Source organism: Macadamia integrifolia, unplaced genomic scaffold, assembly GCF_013358625.1.
Source record: "Macadamia integrifolia cultivar HAES 741 unplaced genomic scaffold, SCU_Mint_v3 scaffold671, whole genome shotgun sequence".
NCBI lineage: Eukaryota > Viridiplantae > Streptophyta > Magnoliopsida > Proteales > Proteaceae > Macadamia > Macadamia integrifolia.
Genome location: NW_024870511.1, coordinates 14507 through 40493, shown reverse-complemented (window position 1 = coordinate 40493; position 25987 = coordinate 14507). Strand labels below are relative to the sequence as shown.

The 25987-nt window shown below is 38.5% G+C and overlaps 1 protein-coding gene across 1 annotated transcript; it reads left to right on the top strand.

Annotated features, from left to right (window-relative positions):
• Positions 1–8300: 8300 nt before the first annotated feature.
• Positions 8301–10227, top strand: LOC122069636 (rho GDP-dissociation inhibitor 1-like). The gene is made up of 5 exons (XM_042633687.1): positions 8301–8952; positions 9046–9112; positions 9320–9538; positions 9633–9757; positions 9860–10227. The coding sequence occupies exons 1-5, from the start codon at positions 8590–8592 to the stop codon at positions 9938–9940; spliced, it is 855 nt and encodes a 284-aa protein (XP_042489621.1). The 5' UTR covers positions 8301–8589; the 3' UTR covers positions 9941–10227.
• Positions 10228–25987: the final 15760 nt, after the last annotated feature.

Here is a 25987-nt window from a genome sequence, read left to right as displayed (position 1 = left end):
ATATGTTATAGTAAGATTAATAGTTTGTCTTAGGAAAAATGATACAGAGATGAAAATCATAGGTATGATTCTCATAGAGTGAAGAGTGTTAAATTAGGAGACTCTGTGAATCTTTGCATAGATCAGATCCGAGTAGCCTCACAAAGATACATGGATGAGATAAAAGAAATATTTGTATGTGTGAAGATATAACAAAGCTGATACTAGAAACTAGAAAGTAGAGAGGTATGTTGATTTTATGGTTTTTGAGGAATTAAGAACATGAATGAATAAGGGACCAGTATGGTTAATGGAGGTGTTAATGTGTCTTGCTGAGATCAACAGTACTACCATGACATGTGGTTGTGTTAGTAACACTGAGTAGAAGTTCGATGTTGAAACTTAGTGGATAAAAGTGGTATGAAATTGAACAGGATTGATCCTCGATGATGAACAGAGTTACAAATTTCGAGGATGAAATTTTGTGAGGGGGGAAATTGTAATACCTTGATTTTGGACCCCAGCCTTAGAAATAGAAATTTTGGAGAAGGGTACATGGTGGAAAGGACTTATAATCAGTTGACTAGAAGGGGAAATGATATCTTATTGCAGGGTATGGATAGCTTTAATGATGCCTACATGAGTGGGAAGGGTCCCACATAAGGTGGGGTTCCTCAGCCAGAAGATTGGATAGTAGAGGACCAAAAAGGGCCTAACCAGCTGGAGATCCTTTGGCCAATCGTTAAGCCGGTTCAGCTGGCAGAATGTCTAGAAATGGGATTTTTCTTTGTGGGTCCCACAACTTTGTAGGGTTATTTTACCCACTCTTACCAGTGATTAGGGTATCATTAAGGGTTCTAATGCAATTAATTTCATGCTAAACTCCATTTTCAATAATGAGTTATTTTAGTTTAAACAGTTAGGAAAAAAAAAGGTTTTCCAAAAAAATAAAAGGGGTCTGCCAAACAGACCTTAAGGTCAGTTTTGGTTTATAAAAGGGGGCAAGGAGGTCAGCTAATGCCTCTCTCTTGCTGCTAAGAATAGAATGAAAACAGAAAAGAAAAGAAAGAAGAAAGAAGAAGAAGAAGAAGAAGGAAGGATTTGATTTGGGGCTGCCTTCATCCAAGTAAGTGTTGCTGCCCCTTTTATTTTGTGAAATTAGTAGGGTTAGAAGTTTCGGTAAGGTAGGGACTGCAATTCAAGTCCCTATGGACTAAATATAGTACCTATTACTGAAAACCCAAGTTTTGTATGAGTTTAGGGAGAGAATTTGAAGTAAATCCATCCCTGCGAATCCTAAAACCAAAGGGCTTTTGGTATTCATTTGAAATTCATGCAAATAGGGACTGAATTGAAGTTGTGAGTGGTGAAAATTTCTGCAGACAATGTGTGAATATAAAATTTTAATTTCAGATTTCAGAATTAGGAAGTATTGGTCTAAATTCTTCCCTAAACCGATTTGCTATGCTTAATTTGGGATTTGAATTCAAGTACTGATATTGTATACCTAACAATTCGACCCCAATCAAATGATAAATTTTGGGAAAATGAGTGAAGCCCCTCAATTTACCCAATTTATGCCCAAATCTGCATTTTGTTTAGGAAATTGGGTAGTGTACAGTTATGTAATTTTAATTACTGCAAATGGTAGTGTGTAGGGGGCTGTAAAATGACCTTAGAGGTCATATAAGACCTTCCCTATGCTGCCATAGTCAGTACCTATTGGCCATGAGCAGCCTAAGCCGGAGAAACTGGCAGAACTGCATTTGGGTGTGCAGAAATTTCTACAAAATCTCTCCCACCGGTGGGCAAGCGGCCAGTCGATTGTTGATGAAAAAATTTATGTGTGAAATCTAGGGTATAAAAGCATGCATTTTACATATTTAGAATGGAGCTACCTTGGGTTTTACTTTCTTTTTGTAGGTTTTGTATTTTAAAGGTCTTAAGGACTATTGGGCATTGTATCTGCAATTTTACAGTAAAGAGGTCCCGTTTCGTTTCATGGTTGCGAAGGGGACAAAATTCTAAGTAAGATGGATGTGTTGCATTAAAAGTAAGCATCCATTTGGTCACCCGTACAAGTGATTATTCTTTTAGGGCCAGAACAAAATTAATGGATCAAAACTGAACCAGGATATAGAAACAACCCGTTTGTAGTTGTCCTAGGTGTACAAGGAATATTTCAAATACCAACAAGGATCGATGGACCCCCCTTGAGTGATTGAAGATTCTTTTTTTTTTTGTAACAACAACTACCTAGCATAGTTGGTGAGTTGTGGTATGCAAAAATCCCTTTTTTTGGAAACTTTTCTCTCTCCTATTTTCCACTTACTTAAAGACAAGGGGCACGAATGGAATTTTTCATTAAAATGGAATATTGTTCAAATCCAAGCAATAAAAATCATCCAAAAGGGGGGGAGTTTGTGCGCAAGTTTAAGAGAGAGAAAAAAATAGAAAAAGAGGAAACCAAAATCGTGGGATATCTCCTCTCTCTCTCTCTCTCTCTCTCTCTCTCTCTCTCTCTCTCTCTCTCTCTCTCTCTCTCTCTCTCTCTCTCTCTCTTCTCTCTCGTCCACCTCAACACCCAAATTTGGCCAAGTGGTTGCGCACAAAAGAGAAGAAAAAAAAATATAGGAAAAAAAGGCAAGAAATAAAAAAATCCCATACTTCCTATTTTTTCTCCCAATCCCCCTCCACCTCATCAAAATCATCCAAGAGGATCTCCCTTGGGCGTCCTCCTCCACCTCATCAAAATCATCCAAGAGGATCTCCCTTGGGCGTCCTCCTCTACTCCCTCCCCTCTCCCTATAAAAGGGCGTCGACCAAATCCTAAAGGTGTGTTCCTTTCTTCCTCCCTTCTTTTAGGTTTTTAGTTGTGCTCTCTTTTTCTCTAGTTTTCATTGTGCTTTAGCTCTAGTTCTAGTTCTAGCTTTTAGTTTTTATTTTAAACACTGTTGTAATTTGGTTTCATTAAATTAATGCAAAGTCTTTTATGTTTATTTGTTTATGCAATTCAAGTTATTCAAAGATGTAATAATTTTAATTTCTAGATCTAGGCTTAGTTCTAGGTGACAAGAACCAAGCTGTGGAGCACTTCTTTTCAAGTTTAATTTTCACTTCTAAATTTGTTTTCTCAAGGCCTAGCAATTTCATATTTGATTTAGTTCAGATCTTATTTTTAGGGTTGATAGTATCTCAAATCAATCAAGTTTTCAGTTCAAGGATTGAAGTTTAGGTAAGTAGGCTTCTACATAAGTCTTCTCACCCCTTCTCATTCCCTCTTCTTGCTACCAATCATTCTTAAATTAGGATTTAAATTTCAATTTTTTACTTTGATGTTTTCCCTTTCCCCCAAGGTTCTTGGCTAGATGCATGTGTTGGCTTTGCCCCTCTCTAGCCATGGAACCATCATTTTATTTTGATTATTTATACTGCATCACTTCCCCTAAAGCCAAGTAAAAAAACCCTTGTAAGAGTACTCTCTGGTCAAGTAGGGAAGCTCATATTATTTATGATGCATCTCTCGGGCTAAGTAGAGATACCTACTTGTGTGTCTCTCTCTAGTTTTTATTTTTTATTTTTTATTTTATTTATTTACTTTTCAGCACTTTTACTTTCTGTCATTTGCTTTTTAATTATGTGGTTTGAGTATTTAAATTCCTAGATGACGAATGGTTAGGGTTAGATGTGAATGGTTAGGTTGTTCAATTGTAATTCCAATTTCCCTAGATGCGTTGGTTATGACGTTTTATTAGATGCATTTATTTTAGGTCGATAGATCGGTAGAAAGAATTAGATCACCATAATCAATAGTTACACTTTTACATTACTTAAAGAAACTAAAAATAAAGTGGTTGCTCTCCTTGTGTTCGACCCGTTAGCTACACTGATCCATACACTTGTGGTTACTTTTAAAAATTCAAATAGTTGTCTCCCACCAGTTGGGGTATTTTGAGTCCAATCAACCCCTATTTTGGTTGCTTAGTGCCCTGCCCCATGTGGATTATGTTCCCAATTTATTTACCCAAATTATCTCTATGTGTAAGGGTAACTTGGGGGCATTTCCGAGGTTTTAAATGAGATTAGGACATGGGCTATTAAGAGTTGCTTTTGGTTCAGTAGTGAACCTATAATAAGTCAATTCAGATGTAGATAGGTGTTATAAATATTTAAAAAATGATACACACTTGGTTAGGAACCTAAACAATCGGGCGATGATACAAAGTCGATTGCAGGGATCTCATCGCCCTTGTAATTTGGGTTTTGAGGTGAGTGGGTGTTTGATTTTTTTTACAGAGTGTTTCTTTTATATTTTTCTTTATGCATGCTTATGTATACTGTGGTTGAATTCCTTGTTTCGGATGTATTTTCAAATAACAAATATATATATATATATATATATAAATTTATTGCACATGTGGCATGGTTTTATCGATATTATTGCGTGATCAAGGTTTTGTGGATGCGTAGTTATAGATGAGTGGTATTGATTGTAACATCGACGGTCTAAGGCACAGTGTGGTCGAGGTGCATTTCCGACACTGTGGGCTCAGAGGTTTGTATTACATTGATGGCCACCAATGTATGATTGATTGCTATGTATGCATGTAGAATGCATATGGTTAGGATTCACAGACTCTGGTGCTACACCCCTTGCCAATAGAGGGTTAGGTACTAAACAATCCCAAAGGGCAGTATGTTATTGAGAGTACAATGTACTGTACTTAGAGGCAGATACAGCATGGGTGACTAATTGTATAGGATTCCAAGACCGTGGCTATCCAAAGCATGGGTGACCGAGGTGTAGGATTCTGGGACCATGGATGTCTGTTTAGGGTTAGCTTTGGAGGTTTTCCGAGGTGACTGATTGTGTAGGATTCTGGGACCTATAGACTTCTGCTTGCAACTAGCTTGTATCCCTGGAGCCCAACGTACTGGGGAGGGGATGCCATCTAGTTGTGTAGCACCTATACCAGATGATGGACCTAGTAATGGAAATATGGTAATAAAATAAATGGATTCATATGCATCATATGTCTGTATGAAACCTGCATTGCATCATTTGTTGTATGTGCTTACATACACACCCCTCACTGAGCTTGTGAAGCTCACCCCTCGTTGATTACTATATTTTTAGATGGTAGAATCGGTTCTGGGAAGGATTAGATTTCAGTGACGGTTGCTCGTGTCTGCGAGACACCAAGAGGCTGATGGACATCACTTCAGTTATTACTTTTGATGTAAATGTTGATGAAATATGTAAGATGTAAATGTTACACCTGTGGATTGTCAACAACTGAATCTTGTATATAATGTAATTTATCACGTTAGTACATCACCAGTGATATTTATATGATTTTATTAGCATACTTGATTTTAGTTGGGATTTTGATGGCATTTGTGAGATTAAGATACGGAATTTGTGATCCTGGGTATAGTAGGCTGATTGGGTTGGGAATTCAGTATCACATATCTTGGCCTAATTTGAGGCAGGGTGTAACATCAAAACCCTCTAGTGGTGGAAAGTGTTATTACACTTTATACCACAAAACCAACATCCATAATGGACCTTACGCAACTATGGAATAAATATATTGCCATAAAATAGAGTCCCTTTCAATTAAACATGGGAGTGTCTTGACTAGTGGCTAGACAAACAAACATTTGAAAACATTTTTCTAAAATATAAAACTAAAACATTCTTTTGTGAACTTTTTATAAAACAATTACCAGTCATCGGATTAGACGAGTCACAATCAACAATTTTTTCTCTTGGATGTTCTTCCTAAATGAGCGGTGGAAGCCTTAATGAGTGTCACCCTAATTACCATTTATATCATGAACGCTGAGCGACTGGTGTGTAGTTAATCCTGTTGGTGAATATCAACCATTAGAACACCACAGACGTACACAATACAAATTAATTGTAATTGCCTCTAAGGTACGAGAAAAGATAACTACCATAAATTTCGATCGCCAAGAATTTAACTGGCGATGAACCAATCAAGAATTTCAAACTAATCAATGTTCAACACATTGAAGTGCTGATATTATATGTCCAAACCAATCCTATTGGGAAAATATAAAATATGGCAACCCAGAAATAAAGTGCCTAAGTTTGTTCCAAGGTTCAAAATTTTGGGTATTGACCAAGTTTTGACCTTGGTCAAAACAGGGTCAAAACCAAAATTTTGGTCAAAATTTTTGAAACCTGGTCAAAAGCAGATTTTTTTTTTTGCGAGGGGGCTAATTCTACAAATTTGGGTCACAATTTTCAAACCTTGAAAATCTTGCGATGGGTCGAAACCATCGAAATTTTCGAAACATAAAACTATAGTTTGTTCATAGTTGGAATACAAGAAACGATACTAGTAGGCAGTTGCATAAAATATGACAATTATAAGTACATAATTTAATTGTACTTAATTAATTTAATCTCATTAAATTGGGTGTGGTGGATACACATCAAATGTCAATATATCCAACAACATATGCCAAATATAAAAGAAATAGTACTTCATAAAAATTATAATATAAAATTATGAAGAAACACAAATTAGAACAATTTGCAAATTTGCAAGATACTAGTAGATTTCAATTAATTTTCTTAATTTAACTATGAATGCATAATTAATTTTTAAAATGGCATGCAATCTAAGAGAAAATTAAATTATACATACCTCATAGCACATTAGCCCCACCAAACCCAATGTCGTGGTTTGTCATATATACGACTGTCATATCACCGTAGAGTTTGCTAGAACTCTACTAGAATTGGGAACAACTACAAGAAGAAAGATGGAATGCTACTCTCATGGTAAGTCTCACCAATTTGACTATTGTCTCCAACAAGTGGACTTCATTTATAATACCCCTGACTAATATCTCTACATGACTAATGGCTTGGCTCTAAGAGACTAACCATGTTGCTATGGATATATAAAATCCAGTAGGTAAGTGGGATGAAGTTCCCTACAGGAAATCGATGTGGGATCAGCTTCCATAAGCTGATATGGGATCGTAACATATTATCACGCTTTCAAACCCGACGTTCATGACGACACACTCTTTCTAAGGGGCTTTCACTCTGCTCCAAGGTTTTTGCTTAGCGGCAGGTAGCCATTTTCTAGCGGCTCTCACTCTAGCACCAGGTCGCCCTTTCCGCAAGCGGGTTGGGCCGCGAATCGGCTGCTCTGATACCTCTGTTACGATCCTGGAAGAACTCAACCCCATAAATCGGCTTATAAGGTGAGGAGACCCAAGACCATATCTACCCACATCAATTCCCATGAGAAACTGATGTGGGATCAACCCCCATAAGTTTATATGGGATCGTAACAGTCCCCCCTGCTTTTCTACACTGTTTCTCCTTTCAATTCATTGTTTAATTAATTGATATTTTTTTTCTATGGCGAACAAACACTCTCAGAGCCTAGTGCACCTGATTTTTTGTTATTTACTAAGCCAAACGAGCTTACATGGAGGCCTCATCCCAACTGCCGGATCAGAATCCTCTTTTGAATTATATAATATATTCCAATCTAATAATTAAAAGGACATTCTTATGTAAGCACTTATGTTTTGTCATTTCTCATGAGAATGTTTAGTGTATCTAGGTAATTCTCTATCAAATTATGTTGTGTGTGCAAAATTTTAGGTTTATCCGATCTAAATAAATTCTTTTGACACGACAAAATAGAAAAACTCCTCCCAATAGCATAAATACAACAAATAAATAAATAAATACAAGAAGTGAATTATTTTTTCATTTACATAGATAAATTTTTTGTTTATCAAAAATTAATTATTATTATTATTATTTTTTTTTTTACAATAAACCTAAGATTCCTTTTTCAATAAAGGAATGGTTATGTCCAGAGTCTTAATTCACTGTAGTGAGGTGCGGTGAATATTCATTGGTTGAGAATCAGCTGATGCTCATTGTATCAATGCTGCGGCTGAAGATGATTTTTACACCCACCGGATAGTGAAGGTATTCTAACAAAAATAAAAAAATGATAGGGAAGGTACTTTGTTGTACTCCTTTTACCAGAAAAAAAACTTAGTTGTATACTAAACTGCACAGGCTTTGTATTAAAGAAAAAGGAAAAAGGTTCACACCTTCACAGAGAAGGTGCCTTGCAACGGGCAACAAGACTGGATTCTGAACGGGCTATCACATGCCATGAGCTACATGTCATGTGAGCACATACACCACAACAGTTTAATTAGAATCGATAATGGAACAACCAATCCAACGGTTTAAAAACCCATCTCACTTGAGATCATTCTCATCAGATTCGTTCACTAATAAGTAATGGCAACTGGAAAGACAAGACAATGCTAACTGTTCATCACCTGCCCCAAATTCAGCTGTTTCTCCTCCAACTTTGGCCATTCTAACTGCTCTTCCCACTAGATAAGGTCTTCCATCCTCAACACTCTCCCTCACTCTCAAAATTCCAGCAAAACCCATCTCCTTTCTCTCTCTCTCTCTAACCCACCAAGTTTAGAGAAGATTCTCTGAGTTTGGCGTAAATCAAGGTTCCAAAACTTTGAACGAAGACCAGTTCTTCAAATCTTCGTCTTTTGTTTCGTTTTTCTAGGAAAATGTCGGCGGTTATGGGAGCTCTCTCTGGCTCCAAGGCCATTCCTTTCAATACTACTGGAATGAAGAAGGAAGAAGAGAAGAGCAACGACAACAACAACAATGGCTCCGAACAAAGGAAACCCTCTGAAGGTGAAGAAGCAGAGAAGCTTAGGAGGAAATGCAGTTATGCTTCTAATTGTTCTACAGGTGACGAAGATGATGGAGATGATGATGAACCAGAAAACGATGAGGATGAGGATGAGGATGAGGATGATGGTGATGATGATGATGATGATGATGATGATGCCAAGTCTAAAGTAGAAAAGGAAGAATTAGACCTCGGTCCCCAATTCTCCCTTAAAGAACAGCTCGACAAAGATAAGGTCTGATACAAAAAAGATCTCTTTTTTTTTTTCTTTTTTTAGTTTCTATTTTTCTTCTCTGATTGTTCAAATGGATATGGTAACAAAATTAAGGATGATGAGAGCCTGAGGAGATGGAAAGAACAACTTCTTGGAAGTGTTGATTTCTCTGCAGTTGGAGGTACATTTGCTCAAACTTCTTTATTTTGGTTTCTATCACCTATGAGAAAGGAGAGGGGTATTGTTCTGTTCATAGATCAAGAACCCATATTTGAATTCCTTTGAGTTTAATAATAAACTCACTCAAGAATGAATCCAATTCAACTTGCAATCCTCAAAATTCTTTTTTTTTTTTTTTTAATATTTTATTTTGTGGAAATGGAAACAGAGAATGCAGAACCCGAAGTACATATTTTGAGCCTCACCATCCTGTCTCCAGACCGTCCAGATCTAGTGTTGCCAATTCCATTTGTTCCCAATTCAAAGGGCTTTGCTTTTGCTCTCAAAGATGGATCTCGTTACCGCCTCAAGTTCTCCTTTGTCGTCTCCAACAACATTGTCTCTGGTCTCAAGTATACTAATACTGTGTGGAAGACTCGGGTGAGAGGTAAAATTAAAATCCCTTGTCCCTTGGCTTGATTAAGTTTTTTCTTCTCTCCTCCAGTCTTATATTCCTAAACAATTTCACTAAATCTTGACAGTCGAAAATACAAAGGTAATGCTGGGAACTTTAAGTCCTCGGCAAGAGCCTTACATGTATGAAATGGAAGAAGAAAAAACCCCTTCTGGTATGTTTGCAAGGGGTTCCTACTATTCAAGAACCAAGGTAAAAATATAAGACCCAAATAAGCTATTCTTTGTTTTCAAGTTGATATATGGATGGAAACCCATATATGATTGATTTTGCTTTTACTTTTTCTCCATTCAGTTTGTAGATGACGATGGCAAGTGTTATTTGGACATCAGTTACAGTTTCGAAATCCGAAAGGATTGGCCATTGCCTTCTTGAGATTTTTCTGTTCCTCCCTTTCCGATCCAATCGAGCTTGGGGTTCTTGCAGAATGATCAATGTAGTGATGATCTTCCATTAGAATGTTGTATATTGTAATTTAACATGGAGAAATTAAAAAACCAAGTTGTGAATTTTTCTTGTTTGGTCTCTTTCATTAGGAGAGGAAGGTTATGCCAATGGTGTTGGTGGTTGATACAGTGTTGGATAATTCATATAGCATTCGTCCATTGTATGTGGCAAGGAAGCTTTCTTGTACTGAAAAAGTTTCAATGCCTTGTCTTGAAGTTGGTTCCTTTACTGACCTTGGGAAACTATGGATTATGTTGGGACACAAGGGCTCTTAACCATCTATTGTATCTCGGTCATGTTGGGGTTTCACGCGAAAGCAATAATTCCACATTGGACGGATGGGTTAACCAGCAGCTTCTCCTTAATAGCGAGTTTTTCAAGGTATATATCAAGGCTTAGGTTGTGGCAAGCTATAGCTACCAATTAATTATGTCAATTTGTATGGGCTGAAGAAATTCATGGGTATCCTCCAAACCTTTCTCCATGTTTCTGTGTTTTTTTTTTCTTTTCCTCACTTTTAGCCTGTAATCCCTTGTTTATCATAGACTTGGTTATCTGGGAGGCCAAGTAAGTGTGAATTGACTAAAATTTGAGTCCTTCAAAAGAGTTGAATTCTCCATAGAGAGTAGGTAACATGAAAACTTTATGAGATCGGAGACCACATGATGAGACATGATGGCTAAAGGTTTCCTCTACTTCTGTGACATTTTTCAATAGGTAAACACTCTCAAACATAGCCATCTATTACGTGGTCCTGATTCCTGAACACCAATTCTTATGAGCACATGCTTTTGATATAGAATAATGGAAAAGAATAGAAAATTGCAACGGTATGAAAGCGAACCAAGATTGAAAGATTTTTTATGAATGGAACTGCAAAAGGAGATTCGAATCCTCTCCGGTGGGGGGTGTGCCTAACGCACATACACCAGCACTGGATATACCCCAACACTGGATGTGCATCATCTTAAGGACTCCCAGTTATCAAATGTGCATTGGGCTTTCTGCCATGTCGAATCCTTGGATGAGATGTCACACCCTGCCCTCCATATGGCATAGGTATGCAACATTGTAATTCCCAATCCAGTCAGCCTAACAATACCCAGAATCTCGAACGCAGGTAATAACCAAACCCACCACCAACTCATCTACAAAATCGGAGTATACATAAAATTCATAAAATTCATAAAATCATAAGATACGTGTGGTGTGAATAGCTACAATGGTACTTATACAATATTACTAGCCCATTAAATAATTCCACAGATTACAACAAAGTACATAATACGTCTTACCCTTATTTACAATATAATACACAATGTACCACAAAGTCCTTTTCTACAAGTATTCCATATGTGTGTCTTTATAGCCAACATATCACCCGACCGTCTCTACTTCAACTTCAATACCAAGGGATGAGTAAGAATTGGGGGCGGGGGTAAGTACGAGCATGCTCAGTGAGTGGTGGGGGCATACAATCACACACACAAAAATCAGCATCTCAAGCCTATATCACTATCTCACAATGCAGCATCCACATGATTCAGTTATTAATCTAATTCCATTCTAGTTACTAAGTCTCATCCAATGGGTTAAGTGCTACAAGCAACTTAGGTGGCATTCCCTACCCTATACATTGGGCCTCAAGAATACAAGCTCGCTATAGGCAGGAACCAGCCAGTCCTGGTCAGAGCCTCAGTTCCTCGGCTAACCCCTAATTAGTAATCTCAACACCATGGTCTCGGTCAGAGCCTCGGTCTCCCATGTGTCCGACAGCCATGCGTAAAATACGTTGCACCATGTTGTGCCCTCTCAGGATACAGTACGTTGTATCCTGGCATAGTTGTCCTACACGACATACCACCAAGTGAGATTAACCAATACCAAACCCCCTAGTGGCAAGGGGTTATAACATTAGGGATGTGAGCCTAGCCTTATGCTATATGCATCCATAACATCCAACATGCATTTGTGGCCATAGTTATAAGACTGACCTCTGAGCTCACGGTACAGGACAGAACCTCTGCCACACCGTGCCACAGACCGTCAATATTACATCCACATCCACATACACACATTTGTGGTCCTAGCTGTAAGACTGACCTCTAAGTCCACGGTACCGGACATAACCTTGGTCACACTGTGCCATAGACTGTCAATATTACATCTACATCCACATACACATATCTGTGGTTCTAGCTGTAAGACTGACCTCTAAGCTCACGGTACTGAGCAGAACCTAGGCCACACCGTGCCACAGACCGTCAATATTACATCCAACACCACACAACAATTCATATTATGCATCCACATATCACAGTAACATTCATATTTGTAAAACATGCTTTATATCAAATTTCATAAACGTTTATACAAAATAATTGTAACTACCATAATAATTTGAGCAAAGAAGTAAGAAAATACAAACAACACATCAAAGACAACAAAACCCCTCACCTGGAATTCCATGTCTGATACTCTTCACTAATTCCAATCTTGCATATTATCTTCACCAAGTATGTATATCAAACCCCTTATTAACAATTTACATGTGAACCAATCTTAGTAACATAAAAAATCATAACATATCCTTTCTAGGTTCTATTTACATCTCTGTATTCAAACCTACTTATAACCTAATTCCTTATCTCATCTAACAAAAGGCAGTCATCCAACATTTATTTTCATTGGGCTTATCTTTGAGTTACTGGTCTGGTCCTACAAGTCTTTAATTCTTATCCAACTCCTTGGATATGTTACTGTAGCTTTTAACCCAAAAATTTACTTTTATTACTATGATAGTGGTAAAAAGGTCATTTTATTCTTACACATTCTCACTCCTTTTTCCTAACATTTTCTTCTCTTTTACCAGGCCATAATTCATGGTCATACTCTGTTCTTAGCATCTTTAACAATTTGGAACATTTCCATATAGAAATAGCACAAGTAGTAAGAATATAACTTCAAAAATCCTGTTCTATCAAGCCCAACTGGCTAGCCTATTATCCAGGGGCTCTTCTGCCGATTATACTAGCAGAATGGGTTTTTATTGTTTCATAGCCCAACCTCTGATAACAGAATTGATTCTAATAAACTTCACTCTAAAAATCACATTTATACTTCATTGTTACACCAAATTAAATCATTCCCTTACCCAAGCTTGGTCCCTATGCTTTGTATGAAATTTCCAAGCCTTACTTTAACTCAAGTTTGCTTCCCAAAAAGGGACCACCTGTATATCTTCTATCTCAGGACAAATTACATCATGCATGAGTAATTTCCACCACCAATTTGATCCTATTTCAATTATTTGATTGAAATCCAATGCTTTAGGGCTTTGAGACAAATCTCCCCTAAATCGGGTATCAATTGAGTCCACAATTTGGGGATTTCTGCTGGGAAGAACTATTTTAAACTCCACATACAAATTTCCCACCTTAAATTACATTTCTACCATGATCTTATATTGGCCGAATGTTACCCTAACCAGATTCACAACATAAGTTCATATTTCTCACCTTTTTTTTGTGTGTGTGTGTGTGTGCTCTTGAGGTGTGCATGCAGCTCGATCAGCAGTCCTACACTTCAATTTTTCAGTTGGAGGAACACCCCAACAGCATCCTTTTGTTATGGACAGCAAAGAATGCATGCATGCATATCAGCAGCAGCATACAACAGTAAAGAGAAGCTGTTGCACCTCTCTCTCTCTCTCTCTCTCTCTCTCTCTCTCTCTCCCTTCTTCTTCACTTTTTCTTTCCTTTCTTTTCTTTCTCTCTTTATTCATAGCAGTAAGAAAGAAGAGAGAAAGAACTGACTTTTCCCCCTACTTATATGCTGGACAGAATAAGGTCTGTTTGGCCAAAATTTCACTTTTATAAAATTTCAGTTTTTGACTTGTAAAACTCAAATAACTTTTTATGGTAACAAGTGGGTGAAATAATTCCCCAAGTTGGTGGGACCCACAGAAGAAAAATAAAATTTCTAGGCATTCTGCCCCCAGGACAGGTAGGCTAGTTAGCCTGAACCTCTCTAGCCAATTATGCCATGTTTAGCCTTTTGCTGTCCAATCTTTTGCCTATGTTTTACTCACCTCGTGTGGGACCCTTTCCACTATTGTGGGCACCCTTAAGCCCCTTTCAATACCTTCATTAAGATCCTTACTTCCTTCTTTCTCACCTTCATCACTAATTATAATTCCTTTCCATCATATGCCCTTCTCCTATAAAATTTTCCATTTCTAGGACTAGGGTTCTAAAATCAGGGTTTTACATGAGAGCATCTGATTAGTCCACACTTTGTTGTCAGCTCATCTCAAGTGGGCTTGGTTGGTTCCATTTTATTGATTGGACTCGATTAGAATCACCTTAACTCAGCCTAATTGATTGGATTCGGCATACAATTAGAGTTAAATCATAATTGACCGGACCTAGAATTTGGTTGATCTGGGGTAAATATCTAACTGTGGATTTTCGCCTATAAACTGTGGTAAATATTGCATTTGAACTGTGACAAGTACTACCTTTCAAACTGTGGCAAAAATTGCACATAATTGAGGTAATCACTGCCAATAAAACATACTCAAATGAAACCATAAAGCAATTGATAGAATGATTGTGCATAATATAAATGCTAAAACATAATCATAATCCATCAAACTATTTCGCAAAACATATGGGCGAAAGTTTCAAACTATAAACAAGTAGTCAACAAGAAGCAAAAGCTCCCACTAACCAAGCATTTCAAACAACTCAATATAAAATGTTTGAATTTAAAGAACTAGCTACTTTAATGATAATTACTTCTAATCGCTCCCAATTGCTGAAGATCAGTCCACCTTATCCTTTCTTTATATCCTTCTGCTTATCAGCCCCATAATTCTTTCTCTTTTTTAACCATTTCTTGAAAATGAAGCAGCCCTTCTTCACATGTCCTTTATTGTGGCACTAGAAACACTCTACATTGTTGGTTTTCCATTCATCTACGAGCATTCTGAGATGTCTCAAGCTCTTGAGAGCCCGTAGTCCTATCATATGGCTTGGAGTTCCCTTTCTTGGAAAAAATCTTGTTCCTTCTACTTGTCCAGCAAAAGATCCCTTGTAGAATGTTGCATTTGCACTCTCAAACTTGCTTTGTTTCAATTTTTCTTCCTCTTGAGTGCAAATGAAATAAGCTCATTTAAGCTCCAATTGTCCTTCAATGCAATATAGGTAGTCTGGATAATCTTATATTGACTAGGGAGGATATTTAGTGCAACGAGAACAACATATTCTTCATCAATATGTATTCCAAGATCCGTAAGCTTACTAGTTAATATCTACACCCAAAATGCATTCCCTAACACTCCCATTTCCATCATACCTTGTATTCATTAGCCTCGTAAACAATGTGATTGTCTCGGCTTTCTTGTTAAGTTCAAACCTATCTTTAACAACATCCAAGATTTTTTTAGCAGTGTCTTTAATTCCTATATTCCCACGTATAATTTCATGAACTACCTTTATCACAACTAGTATACACTTTCTATTTGTATTTTTCAATTTCTTAAACTTGGTCCTTTCAGCAGCAGTGCGTCTATTAGAGGATCAGATTTAGGCTCCCTTAGTGCCAAGTCTAAGTCAAGAAAATCCAAATGCAATTATAATTCCTTTACCCATTTTTTTATAGTTGTTACCAGTAAGAATTGGGATGGAAGACACATAACTTGAGGGAATGCCCATCCTACTAAGGCAATAATAACAACACAATACATGCCAAATTTTAAAATATAAACCACAATATTAAAGCATGTAATATCATCAATATATTTTAAATAAGAGTTATAATTAAAATTGTATCCCTATCCTTTGGGACAAGAATTAACTAATGCTCTTATTTCCTTATTTTAACTGAAAGAATAACACTAACATTCAATCACATTTGGGTAAAATAAATCTTAAGTCAATGTCCCTTCCTAACATGTGGATATTTATCTTCAAACCTTGATGACATCACCGTTAGAAAAATGTCTTCCTTTACTATTGGGGAAGATACAATCAACTTGAATGTTCCACTTTGGTGGGTTCCACTAAATTCTATCATATCTTTCTCATTGGAGATGTGTATCTTTATATTCAGGAATATATATTAAATGTGTCACTAGGACAACAATAACCATACAAAAGTCACAACCGTAGCTACATTCCTATCTTTTGGGCTAAGAATACACTGGTGCTCTTGTAAATCAACATTTACTGTGTAAAAGAATAATAACTTTCGAGATTCTCTCACCTTTGAGCTTAGAAATCTCTAGGTTACTGTCATTTTCTTTAACTTGGGTGATATCACCTTTTGAGCAAATGTCACCAATTTTCCCTTTCCTGGAAAAACCATGGAAGAATAAGATGTGCCACTTTAGTGAATTCCACCCCACCCTTTCATGGTTTTCTAAAAATTTACTATGTAGCTAGTGTGCGTAAGCTTACACCCAATTTTATTTTAACATATATCATTTATAAAGTCATTCCTAGAGTCTTGATCATGGACAATAGCAAGCCGTTTGTCAATAATAGTTTTGAAGAACTCTACGACAAACTCTGGATTGACCATAGGAAGAGTGCAGTGGCACACCCTCAAACAAGTGGGATGACTGAGAACACTAACCAAACCCTACTATAGGGGCTGAAGAAGAGATTGGAGGATGCAAAGGGGAGATGGGTTGAAGAGTTACAAAGCATCCTATGAGTGCACCAGACAACTGAGAGGACAACAACGGGGAAACTCCTTACACCCTCACATATGGGACTGAGGTCGTGAGTCCGGTGGAAATAGGGGCCACATCGCCCATGATTCAAATATACAGTGAGCAGGAAAATGATAAGGGGCTTGCAGCCAATCTCGACCTCCCAAATGAGATAAGAGATGAAGTGGAGAAGAGGGTAATTGCGCAACAAAGGAAAGTCGCTCACTTTTACAACTTAAGGGTGAAAGAACAGATGTTCCTTCTTGGCAACCTATTTTTATGATGCACAGAAGATTCAGACCCTCGAAACCAAGGCAAGCTGTCATCAAATTGGGAGGGACCATACTATGTCATCAGAATTGTGAGTCCAGGGACCTACCATCTCGAGACCTAGGATGGGAAGAAGCTTCCGAGAGTATGGAACTTCAGCAACCTAAAGAAGTTCTTCCAATAGGAATCACTCATAGAGTGAGGTGTAAGGCATTTTTTCATCCATACTGATGTCTAAGATACCTCCCCAAGGAACACAGCCAATAAACTTCCTGTTAACCAAAAAGTTTTTATTTCTTTCGATTTTGGATGCATTACATTCATGACTAATGAGATTAATGAAAATTACTTTGCACCAACTTGACTTATTCTTCTTTGATAACATGTCCCATAGATAGCTTCCCCTCTTCACTTAAAAGTTGGGTCGATCAAGAAATACTTCCCCCTCTTCACTAAAAAGAGGGGCTGATCAAGAAATGGCCTCCCCTCTTCATTGAAAAGAGGCCCCGATAACGATAGCTTCCCCCTCTTCACTAAAAAGAGAGGCCGATCAAGAAATGGTCTTCCCTTCTTCACTAAAAAGAGGGACCAATCAAGAAATATCTTACCCATCTTCACTGAAAAAAGGGGCCGATCAAGAAATGGCCTCCCCCTCTTCACTGAAAAGAGGGACCGATCAAGAACAGCCATCCCCGTCTTCACTGAAAAGAGGGGTCGATGAGAAAAACTATAGCCGACAAGAAACTATGGCCGACCAGAAAAACAATGGCCGAATAGAAAAATTACACTTAAAGGAGACAACCCCCCTTCACTTAGCTAGAAACCAACACTCGAATAAAATACTTTAGAAACAACAAAAGGAAAGAACTGTGTTATAAAGACTTCCATAAGAAAAAGAGGTTACAAAAGATATCCCATTACAAAAAGAAGCATCAACAAAAAGCAGACCCAAAGGGAAGTTAGTTGGCTCTCTCCATTGGATCATCCCCTTTAGGATGAGAAGAAGATGAACACTGACCACTTTGGTACCAATAGCGGTCTCTTGGCAGGGAAGGAGAGAAGGAGGGCCAGAGGCACCAGACTTGCTAGAAAACTCCTGCTTAACAGCGGCAAGATGGGGAGAAAGTTGAAGAGTAGGGACCAAGACGCCAAGCTTAGAGGAAATTACTAGAAGTTTGGTTTTATCAGAAAACACCTACATGATTGGCTCCACAAGCATAGATGCGACATCTTGAGTGGGGGCGACATTGGGGATGGAGGCAACATCTGGAACAAAAACGACACCTCCAGCAGGCTTGACAGTCTATTCCAATTGAATGGGAACCTTACTCCACCCAGGTTGAATAGAGGGAGCTATATACTCTAACGAAAGAGGAAAAGCTCCAATCCTAGCAAAAATAGCAGTTGCCTTCTCAGCCTATTCCTTTTTCTTCCCTGGCCTCTCAACCTCCTCTTTATTCTTTGCTTCTTTGGCCTTCAATGCATCTAACATCACCCACTCCTTAGCAAACATGCTAAATTCAAAACTAGGGTGGACCTTCTCAACTTGGTCACGCATCGTAGCCAGCACAACAAGGTAGTAGTTAGCCCCATCTTTAGCCACGTCCCTCTCAAAAGTTTTGGACTTTAAGTACTTCCCTATGGTAGCCATAACCTTAAGGCGCACTTGGTTGACTGTCTTCTTAAGCTGCTCATTTAAGACTCTATTGTTGTGGGCATTAATAGTCAAGGTCTTCTACGGAGTGTCGATCTCATTGTTCACCTTCAGGAATTCCGCCTTATGCATCTTCAAGCTCTCATCCATAGCCAAAGCTTTCTTAGCAGCAATGAGGGAAAATTTCTGCAACTTCTCCATGGTACCATTTAAGGCGAGATAGTTAAGATGTCTCGCCATGGCCACAACATTAGAAGCTTCATTCGACCCCCTCAACCTCTCGCACTCAACTAGCGACTCTTGATAAGCCTTCTAGCTGGCCTTATATTTATGCTTAAACTCTTTCTCGGCCCTATGATAATACTAAGCCTTCACAAGTACCTCCCCAACCACCGCCTAGCTCTAGTAAGGAGAAGAGTATCATCAATGAGAGAAAAGATGATCAAAGAACTCCAAGATAAATAAAAAAAGATAAGAGAACATACCCCGGTTATCTGGTTGTATCCCTTATCTATTAGCTCGCCAAAGGGGAGACTTGGGCAGATGTGTCCTGTCCTAGGGAAGGACGCCTTTAATCAAAACAGTGCAAGCTACTTTTGCATCATAAAAAATAGACTGCTAACTTATAACCCCATAGTTGGGAACGAAGAAACCTTCAGCCGAGTGACGAGCGGGATCCTTAGCAGAAGGAGAGATGGGATCCTTACCCTTATCGCTTCTTCTCTTCATGGGTCCCCCACTTTTCTCTCTATTTCTTGGAGGAGAGGTAAAGATAGCCATTTTGGAAGATGCACTACATGTAGAATGGGCAAAAGAGACCCCAGGGCCTCCAGCCGCCTGTAAACTAGACCCATGAGGCATTGTAGCAGCCTCACTACTCTTCTTCTTGTTGTGACCACCCTTATTTTCCTAACGCCCACATTTCCTGGTGACTAAAGAGGTTAGGGTAAGCTGGTCAGAAGAAGAATCAGAATCCCTAGCTTGCCCAACAGCCACTGCGAAAGATGCGACCTCTCAAACCACGGCTAGAGACTTAGCACCCACACCCTCTCCAAGGATTGCATCCCTACTGATACCCCTCCTAACTTCCTCAATGGAAACCTCCCCATGAATGTCCTCCTATTCCCGTTCATCCAAAACCTCTAACAAAAGTCGCCGATTAACTAACACTGCACAAGGAAAGCCAGGGAAACACAGAGTGTTAGTGCCCAAGAACAAAATTAAAGGGATAAAGAAGGACAGAGTGACGACACTAACGGAGCTCACATAAAAGCCATACATCCCCAAGACCGTGTCGTTTGAAGTCTCAGAACTGACCACCACAACCGATAGGCACCTTTGGCATCTTATGGGTTTTAACATCATCAACCCCCATTTCTAGAGCTGCATTACCCCTACGAATGTTCACTACTGACCAGGAGGTTAGGAAGTTGAAAACGACCTTGAGTCCTTGGAAAAGAAGAACCTATCTTTCCACCTATGGATCTAGGTAGGCATATTATCTAAAACCACATCATTCCTATCCCTACGCTAGAAATGGAACCACCCAGGAAAGCTATGATTGGTGATTAAGATGTAGACATTCACAAACAGACCCAGGGTGGGAGTCCTACGTATCTGACCACATCTAATGATGAAGGCCAAGATGACCTTCTAGGCATTGGCACGAGTTGCTCGAGGACAACCCTATAGTGCCGGAGCATCACCGATAGGAAGTCATGAACTGGGAAACAAAGCCTATTCATGAGGGCATGTTCATAAAACATGCCTCACCCTCTCTCTATTGTTGGCCCTCTCCCCAGCTTTAGGGATTCTGTGACATAAACTCCGGGCTATGATAAACTTCCCTAAATCTCTCTAACTCTCTCGTGGTCAACCGCAAGGCAGCTTGGTTAATGGGCAACCTAGATGTTAGATCTGACTTAGACCATGTCATCTTGATCCTCGCACGAGGTAATCTCATGATAACCCTCTAATCACGACCCAAAACAGAGCCACAAGGGGGATATCCCTGAGCAGACGTTTCGACACCGAAACCTGAGTAGTAGCCATAGTCAGAAGAAGTAGTGGCAGACACCATGTCAATAGAAGAGAAAATAAAAATGTCACTTACAAGTTCGAAAGTAAGATGGAGAGGAAGCAGACAAATAAACACTAAAAGTTTGATCAACTGGTGCTCGCACTGTCACCGCAAAAGTAGCAGACACTAGACGAAGCAAGAAGGAAGAGAAAATCATAGGTCCAAACGCCGTCATTATGACCCCATCGGAATATATATATATATATATATAAAGGGATAGGAGAGGACAAACCACAAACCCCGAAAAGAATGGATGAGATCAAAGCGATACCAACACGTCATGCCATAGCCAATCATCTAAGAAAAGAGCGACATGTAAACACCCTGGAGATCAAACCTTTGGAATCCCCAATGACATAGCCAAAAAGTGCAACCGTAATCAAGGGCTATCATGACCCCATGACATAACGATGTGACAACCCGAAGCCCTAAATATGGCATAGTAGGAAAGTATTAACTCCCCCAATTTCAAAAGCGGAGAAAGGGGGAAGGAATCAAGGAGACCCTCGACCTTTGTACCAAAGCTCAAGGGAGTGGGGGACACCTCATATACCATAGAATGATCAGCCAATAAGGAAGCGACACAAAGATAGATTGCCAAGACCAGAATACCCGATCAAACGAAGAGATGGTCTAGCAATCAAAGGGCCCAATAGCACGAAGATCAATTACCAGGACCAGAAGACTCGAGCTGACGAACTGACGAACATATGACAGATGGTCTGGCGATCAGAGGGCCCACTAGCACGAAGATCGATTACCATGGCCAGAAGACCCGAGCAGGCAACCAACCAATTAGATGAATAGATGGATAGACTTCTAGCCATCCAGATCACCTTGCGCCAAATAGGAAACTTCTCTTCCCATGCCTATGTGTCATCTATATCTGACAATAATATCTGTAATCCCCCTTAAGCTTGACCCCCAAGCTGACAAACTTAACTAGGGTTACTCAGTTATACACTCAAGATTGACCATGGTCAGATTAGTTGTTATAGCTCTGGTTAATTAACCCGAGGATAACCATTGGTTAACCGTTAGGATCTTGGAGTGCCCATTAGGAAATTAGCTACCTCAACATGGATAAAGACAGGATTAAGCACACTTTAACAAGGCCAGATCACAAGGGAAAGGGACCTATTGGCCAATGAGGAAGCTCACCCACCACAATATAAGAAAGGCCTGAGTAAGGAAGGAAGGTAAGAAACTTTGAACCCTCAGAGCTCTATAGAGGTTTTCCCTTCTCATCTCCAATTCTAACATGAGCTTCGGAGAGCCTTTCCCAGAGATCGGCTCCGAAACTAGGTCTTCATTTGTGGCTTGCAGGTACCGAGGAGGCAAGAATCTGCAACATCATATATAGTCATAGGCCTCTATTAAAGATATGGGGATCTTTTGGGTTTGTTGACTCTTCTACCTTATAAATGGGATCATGGATCAAGATATTGGTATCATATCAATCGATATGTATTGATAGTGTTAGTATTTGTTATTGATATGGATTGTACGTATCAACAAAAATGTGTTTTTTAAATTTACACTCGAGCCCCAATCTGTTTTGTATTAGTATCAATATGTATCAATAACGATAGATACATCCATCGATAATGATACCTATGATCTTAAATGGGATGAGTTAGAGTCATGGCTTGACCTAGATCAGGTTGAGAAGTACTTGAGGAATGAAATGGCCCAACCTCCAATCAGGCTGACCAATTGTATATTTATATTGATATGAGACATAAAAGATAATTTTTACCAAGAAAACATACAGAAGATAATACAAATGTAAAAATTGGCAATGATATACACATAATTATAATAATTCCTTCTAAGAAAACATACAGGAGATAATACAAATGTAAAAATTGGCAATGATATACACATAATTATAATAATTCCTTCTGTCTTCATGTGTGAAGCCTTCTTGCTATTCCAATGTTTGGGATAAATTTCTCCTTTCAAGTCCATCGGTTTTTGGGCCAAAACCTTCTTCTTTATCCAAGTTGCTGACATGGTGGAATAGAAAGGCCATCGCGGTACCTCTCAAGTGTGTCTGGCTTTCTGGTTTAATACTCAATCCATTGCATGTTTTAAATCAATACATTGCATATTTGGTTAAAACCCAACTTAAGAAGATTTTAGGCACAATGTCAACACTAGAGTGTCCTATTGGAGAGGCTTTGAAGAAGTGCATTAAAGAAGCGTGTCCAGTGATGAGTTTATCAGTTATATCATTGGAGGCTAGGACTTTATATTATTAAGACAGTTGAATAGTGCATATGTAAGTAAAGTGGATTTAGAATTGGGACGGCTGAAGCTAGATAACCTAGGTAACTCTAGTGCAGGAGGTATATAAAGGAACTCGGATGGTGTCTTCGAAGGTTGCTTTTCTAACTTTTTAGGAGTTCATTCAAATTTCTATGCTAAATTTTCAGCCCTCTTTATCGGGTGACAAATGATCAGAAGCAAAGGCATTTAGTGTGGATAGAATGTGATTTTATTGCAGGTCATTAGTATCCAAAAGAAGATTATTCCATAGATTTTTAAGCAACAATGTTATGCAAATTTGGATTTCTCTTACATTATTTGTTGGCCAAGAAGAGTGCATCATGGCCAACAAATTCCTCAAGAGTCTCATTCTTGGCATTCTCATCCAACTTTTGTACGGGATGAAATTATTTTGGATGTCCAGGGAAGGCCAGATTTTGATTCGTAAATTAGCTTTAGTCTAATATCTTTTTGTCTTTTTTTTTGAGGTCTTTGTTGATGGCAATGCCGAAGGTGGAACTTTATAAGTTAAAAAATCTTTTAGTTTTTCTTGCTCTTTGCTAATGGCAATGCCGAAGGTGGACTATTAAGATTTTTTATTTTTTTTGGTTTCTATCTGGATATACCTAAGCATTAATCATGTACATCTATTTTCTATTTAATATATTCTTTGTTGATACATAGGGAAAAAAAAATCAAATAAACATGAATTATTGTTACAAAATTTACTAACTAAAATAAAATTCTCCCAAAGAGAAGGCACCACAAGAACATTTCAAAACACAAAGGAATAAGAAGTTGTTTATAGAAGATGAGCATTCCTAACATGTGTGATGGATAATAATTTACCATCACCCACCATAATCCTATTGGAACCATGAGAGAGAGAGAGAGAGAGAGAGAGAGAGAGAATTACATGTCATGTGCGCAGAAGCTCTAGAGTCCAGATACCATGTCTGATCAGAAGCCCTCCTCCAAAGATATTGAACCTGAAGATTTTGGAACATGATCATCTCCATAAGAGTGATCATAAGGTTGCCTGCAGGTAGCAGCATTATGATAAATTTATGACAAATTTGGCAGGGTATATTTATTTGTAGAAGAATTACCAGCTGAAATATCCTTGGATTATGCAACCACGCCCCTTGTAATAGTTGGTTCTTCCATGACCTTGAGATAAAAAACCTCCTTTGACACATGTCCTAGTAGTGTGATCAAATTTGTGACACAGTTGACATTGCACACTAGATTTGTTGGTAAAATCCCAACCAAAAGAGGGGCAGACACCGTATCAGATTCTGGATGCAATTGCTACAACATCAACTTATGATTTAAGAGAAGAGGTGAAGCTCTTTAAACAGCATAGCTCTTTACCAAGTGCGTATAACACCATATCGGCATCTAAGACTTGATGAGCCAATGGCACGTAACGCTACAAAAAAGAAAAAAAAAAGAAAACAGGGTTAATAGGGGTGGATTTTTAGGGGCGGTTGTTTTTTATCCACCACTAAAAATTGACCTTAGGGGCATTTTTTTTATCCACCCCAAAACATATATAAATAGGTGCTTTTTTTTTTTTTTTTTTTTTTTTTTTTAAATTCACTCCTAAAATTAAGAATGAAGGATGGTTTTTTATAGTTCGCCACTAAAGTCTAAGCCATAAGGGCTGTTTTTTATAGTTCACCGCTAAAGTCTAGGCCATAAGGGCAGTTATTGAGTCCACCATAATGGTTTTTTTTTCATTATAATATAAGCATCAGTTATCCTATAGGGGTGGTTTATTTTCCGCCTCCAAAGTGTATACTAGTAGCGATTTGTTTTCCACGTCTAAAGGTCTCGTACAACGCAAGATTATGTTTCAAGTTAGAGGCAAAATGTACAATGGCGCTTTTATATCCGCCCCAATAAGTAGTTTTAGTTTTTTTTTTTTTTAAATGAAAATATCTCCTTCTACCATGAAACCCTAACACCATCTTTGATCACTTCTCCTAAACCCTAACATCATCTTTACCTTCCCTCTTTTGTGCTCCAATCTAGCGACTCCAACTAGAATCAATGTTGTGGGAGCATTGTTGTTTCACATATCGTTAGTGTTCAGACCGGACACTCGTTTCAAATCACTTCCTTGACCTTTTGTTTCTATTCCCATTTATAAAAAGTCAAAGATGGTTGGCAACCCTTTTCTCCATTATCTACAAATCTTTGCTTCGATTTGAGTTGAAATAGAGAAACTCCTCGAACGAACGAAGATTTTGGAAGAGAAACAAATGGAGAGAGAACCTAACAGAGGTGACGATTTCATTCTTTCTCTGAGTAAAAACTTTATTTTTTTGCTAACGATGAGCCTTCTGCTTGACTAGTCCCCCGGGCCCGTTACTGACCCCAAAACTACATGGACCGGGTCATACCAGGGTTGAATGAGAACCATTCAACTTTCACTGAAAGTAGTGAAGAGCACTAAACACCACCATGTGAGTGGCTCCAAGGAGGTAAGAGGAGTCAAACTCAAAACCACATGCTTCCTAAGGCAAAGGTCCCTTGCCAACTTTGCCACCCCCTTGGGGTTGTTTTTCTTTCTTCGAATTAACTTAAAATTGTGTTTTCCTTACCACTTTCATTTGAGATTTTTGAGATCTGATTATGTTTCGGGGGTTGAATTTTGTTGTGTTTGGGACGTGGTAAGAGTTTGTGGATGATATGTTGTATTTATAGTCTCCATATAGTCGTATGCTCCTAGTATAGTGGCTCTGTTCCATTTATGAGACTTAGAGTAGCTTCCTAGGGTTTCAGATTAGGATAGGATTATGGATGGAAGTGGGGAGGTGGAGATGGGAGTGGGTGTTTTGGAGCAGTAATACTCCCAAAGGTAAGGTTTTCAACATGGGAGAAACCATAACAGTTTGTAGATTAATCCTTTTGGGGGTTTCAATAAGGCATAATTTGTGGCTATTCTTGGCAGTTTAAATCTATCTCTAGTAGTTT

What these genes read in the sequence shown, in the direction of transcription:
- LOC122069636 (XM_042633687.1), top strand. Translation starts at nt 8,590, where the DNA reads ATGTCGGCGGTTATGGGAGCTCTCTCTGGCTCCAAGGCCATTCCTTTC. An exon ending in AACAGCTCGACAAAGATAAG is followed by an intron (nt 8,953 to 9,045) that starts GTCTGATACAAA and finishes AACAAAATTAAG; the next exon opens with GATGATGAGAGCCTGAGGAG. An exon ending in CCTACTATTCAAGAACCAAG is followed by an intron (nt 9,758 to 9,859) that starts GTAAAAATATAA and finishes TTCTCCATTCAG; the next exon opens with TTTGTAGATGACGATGGCAA.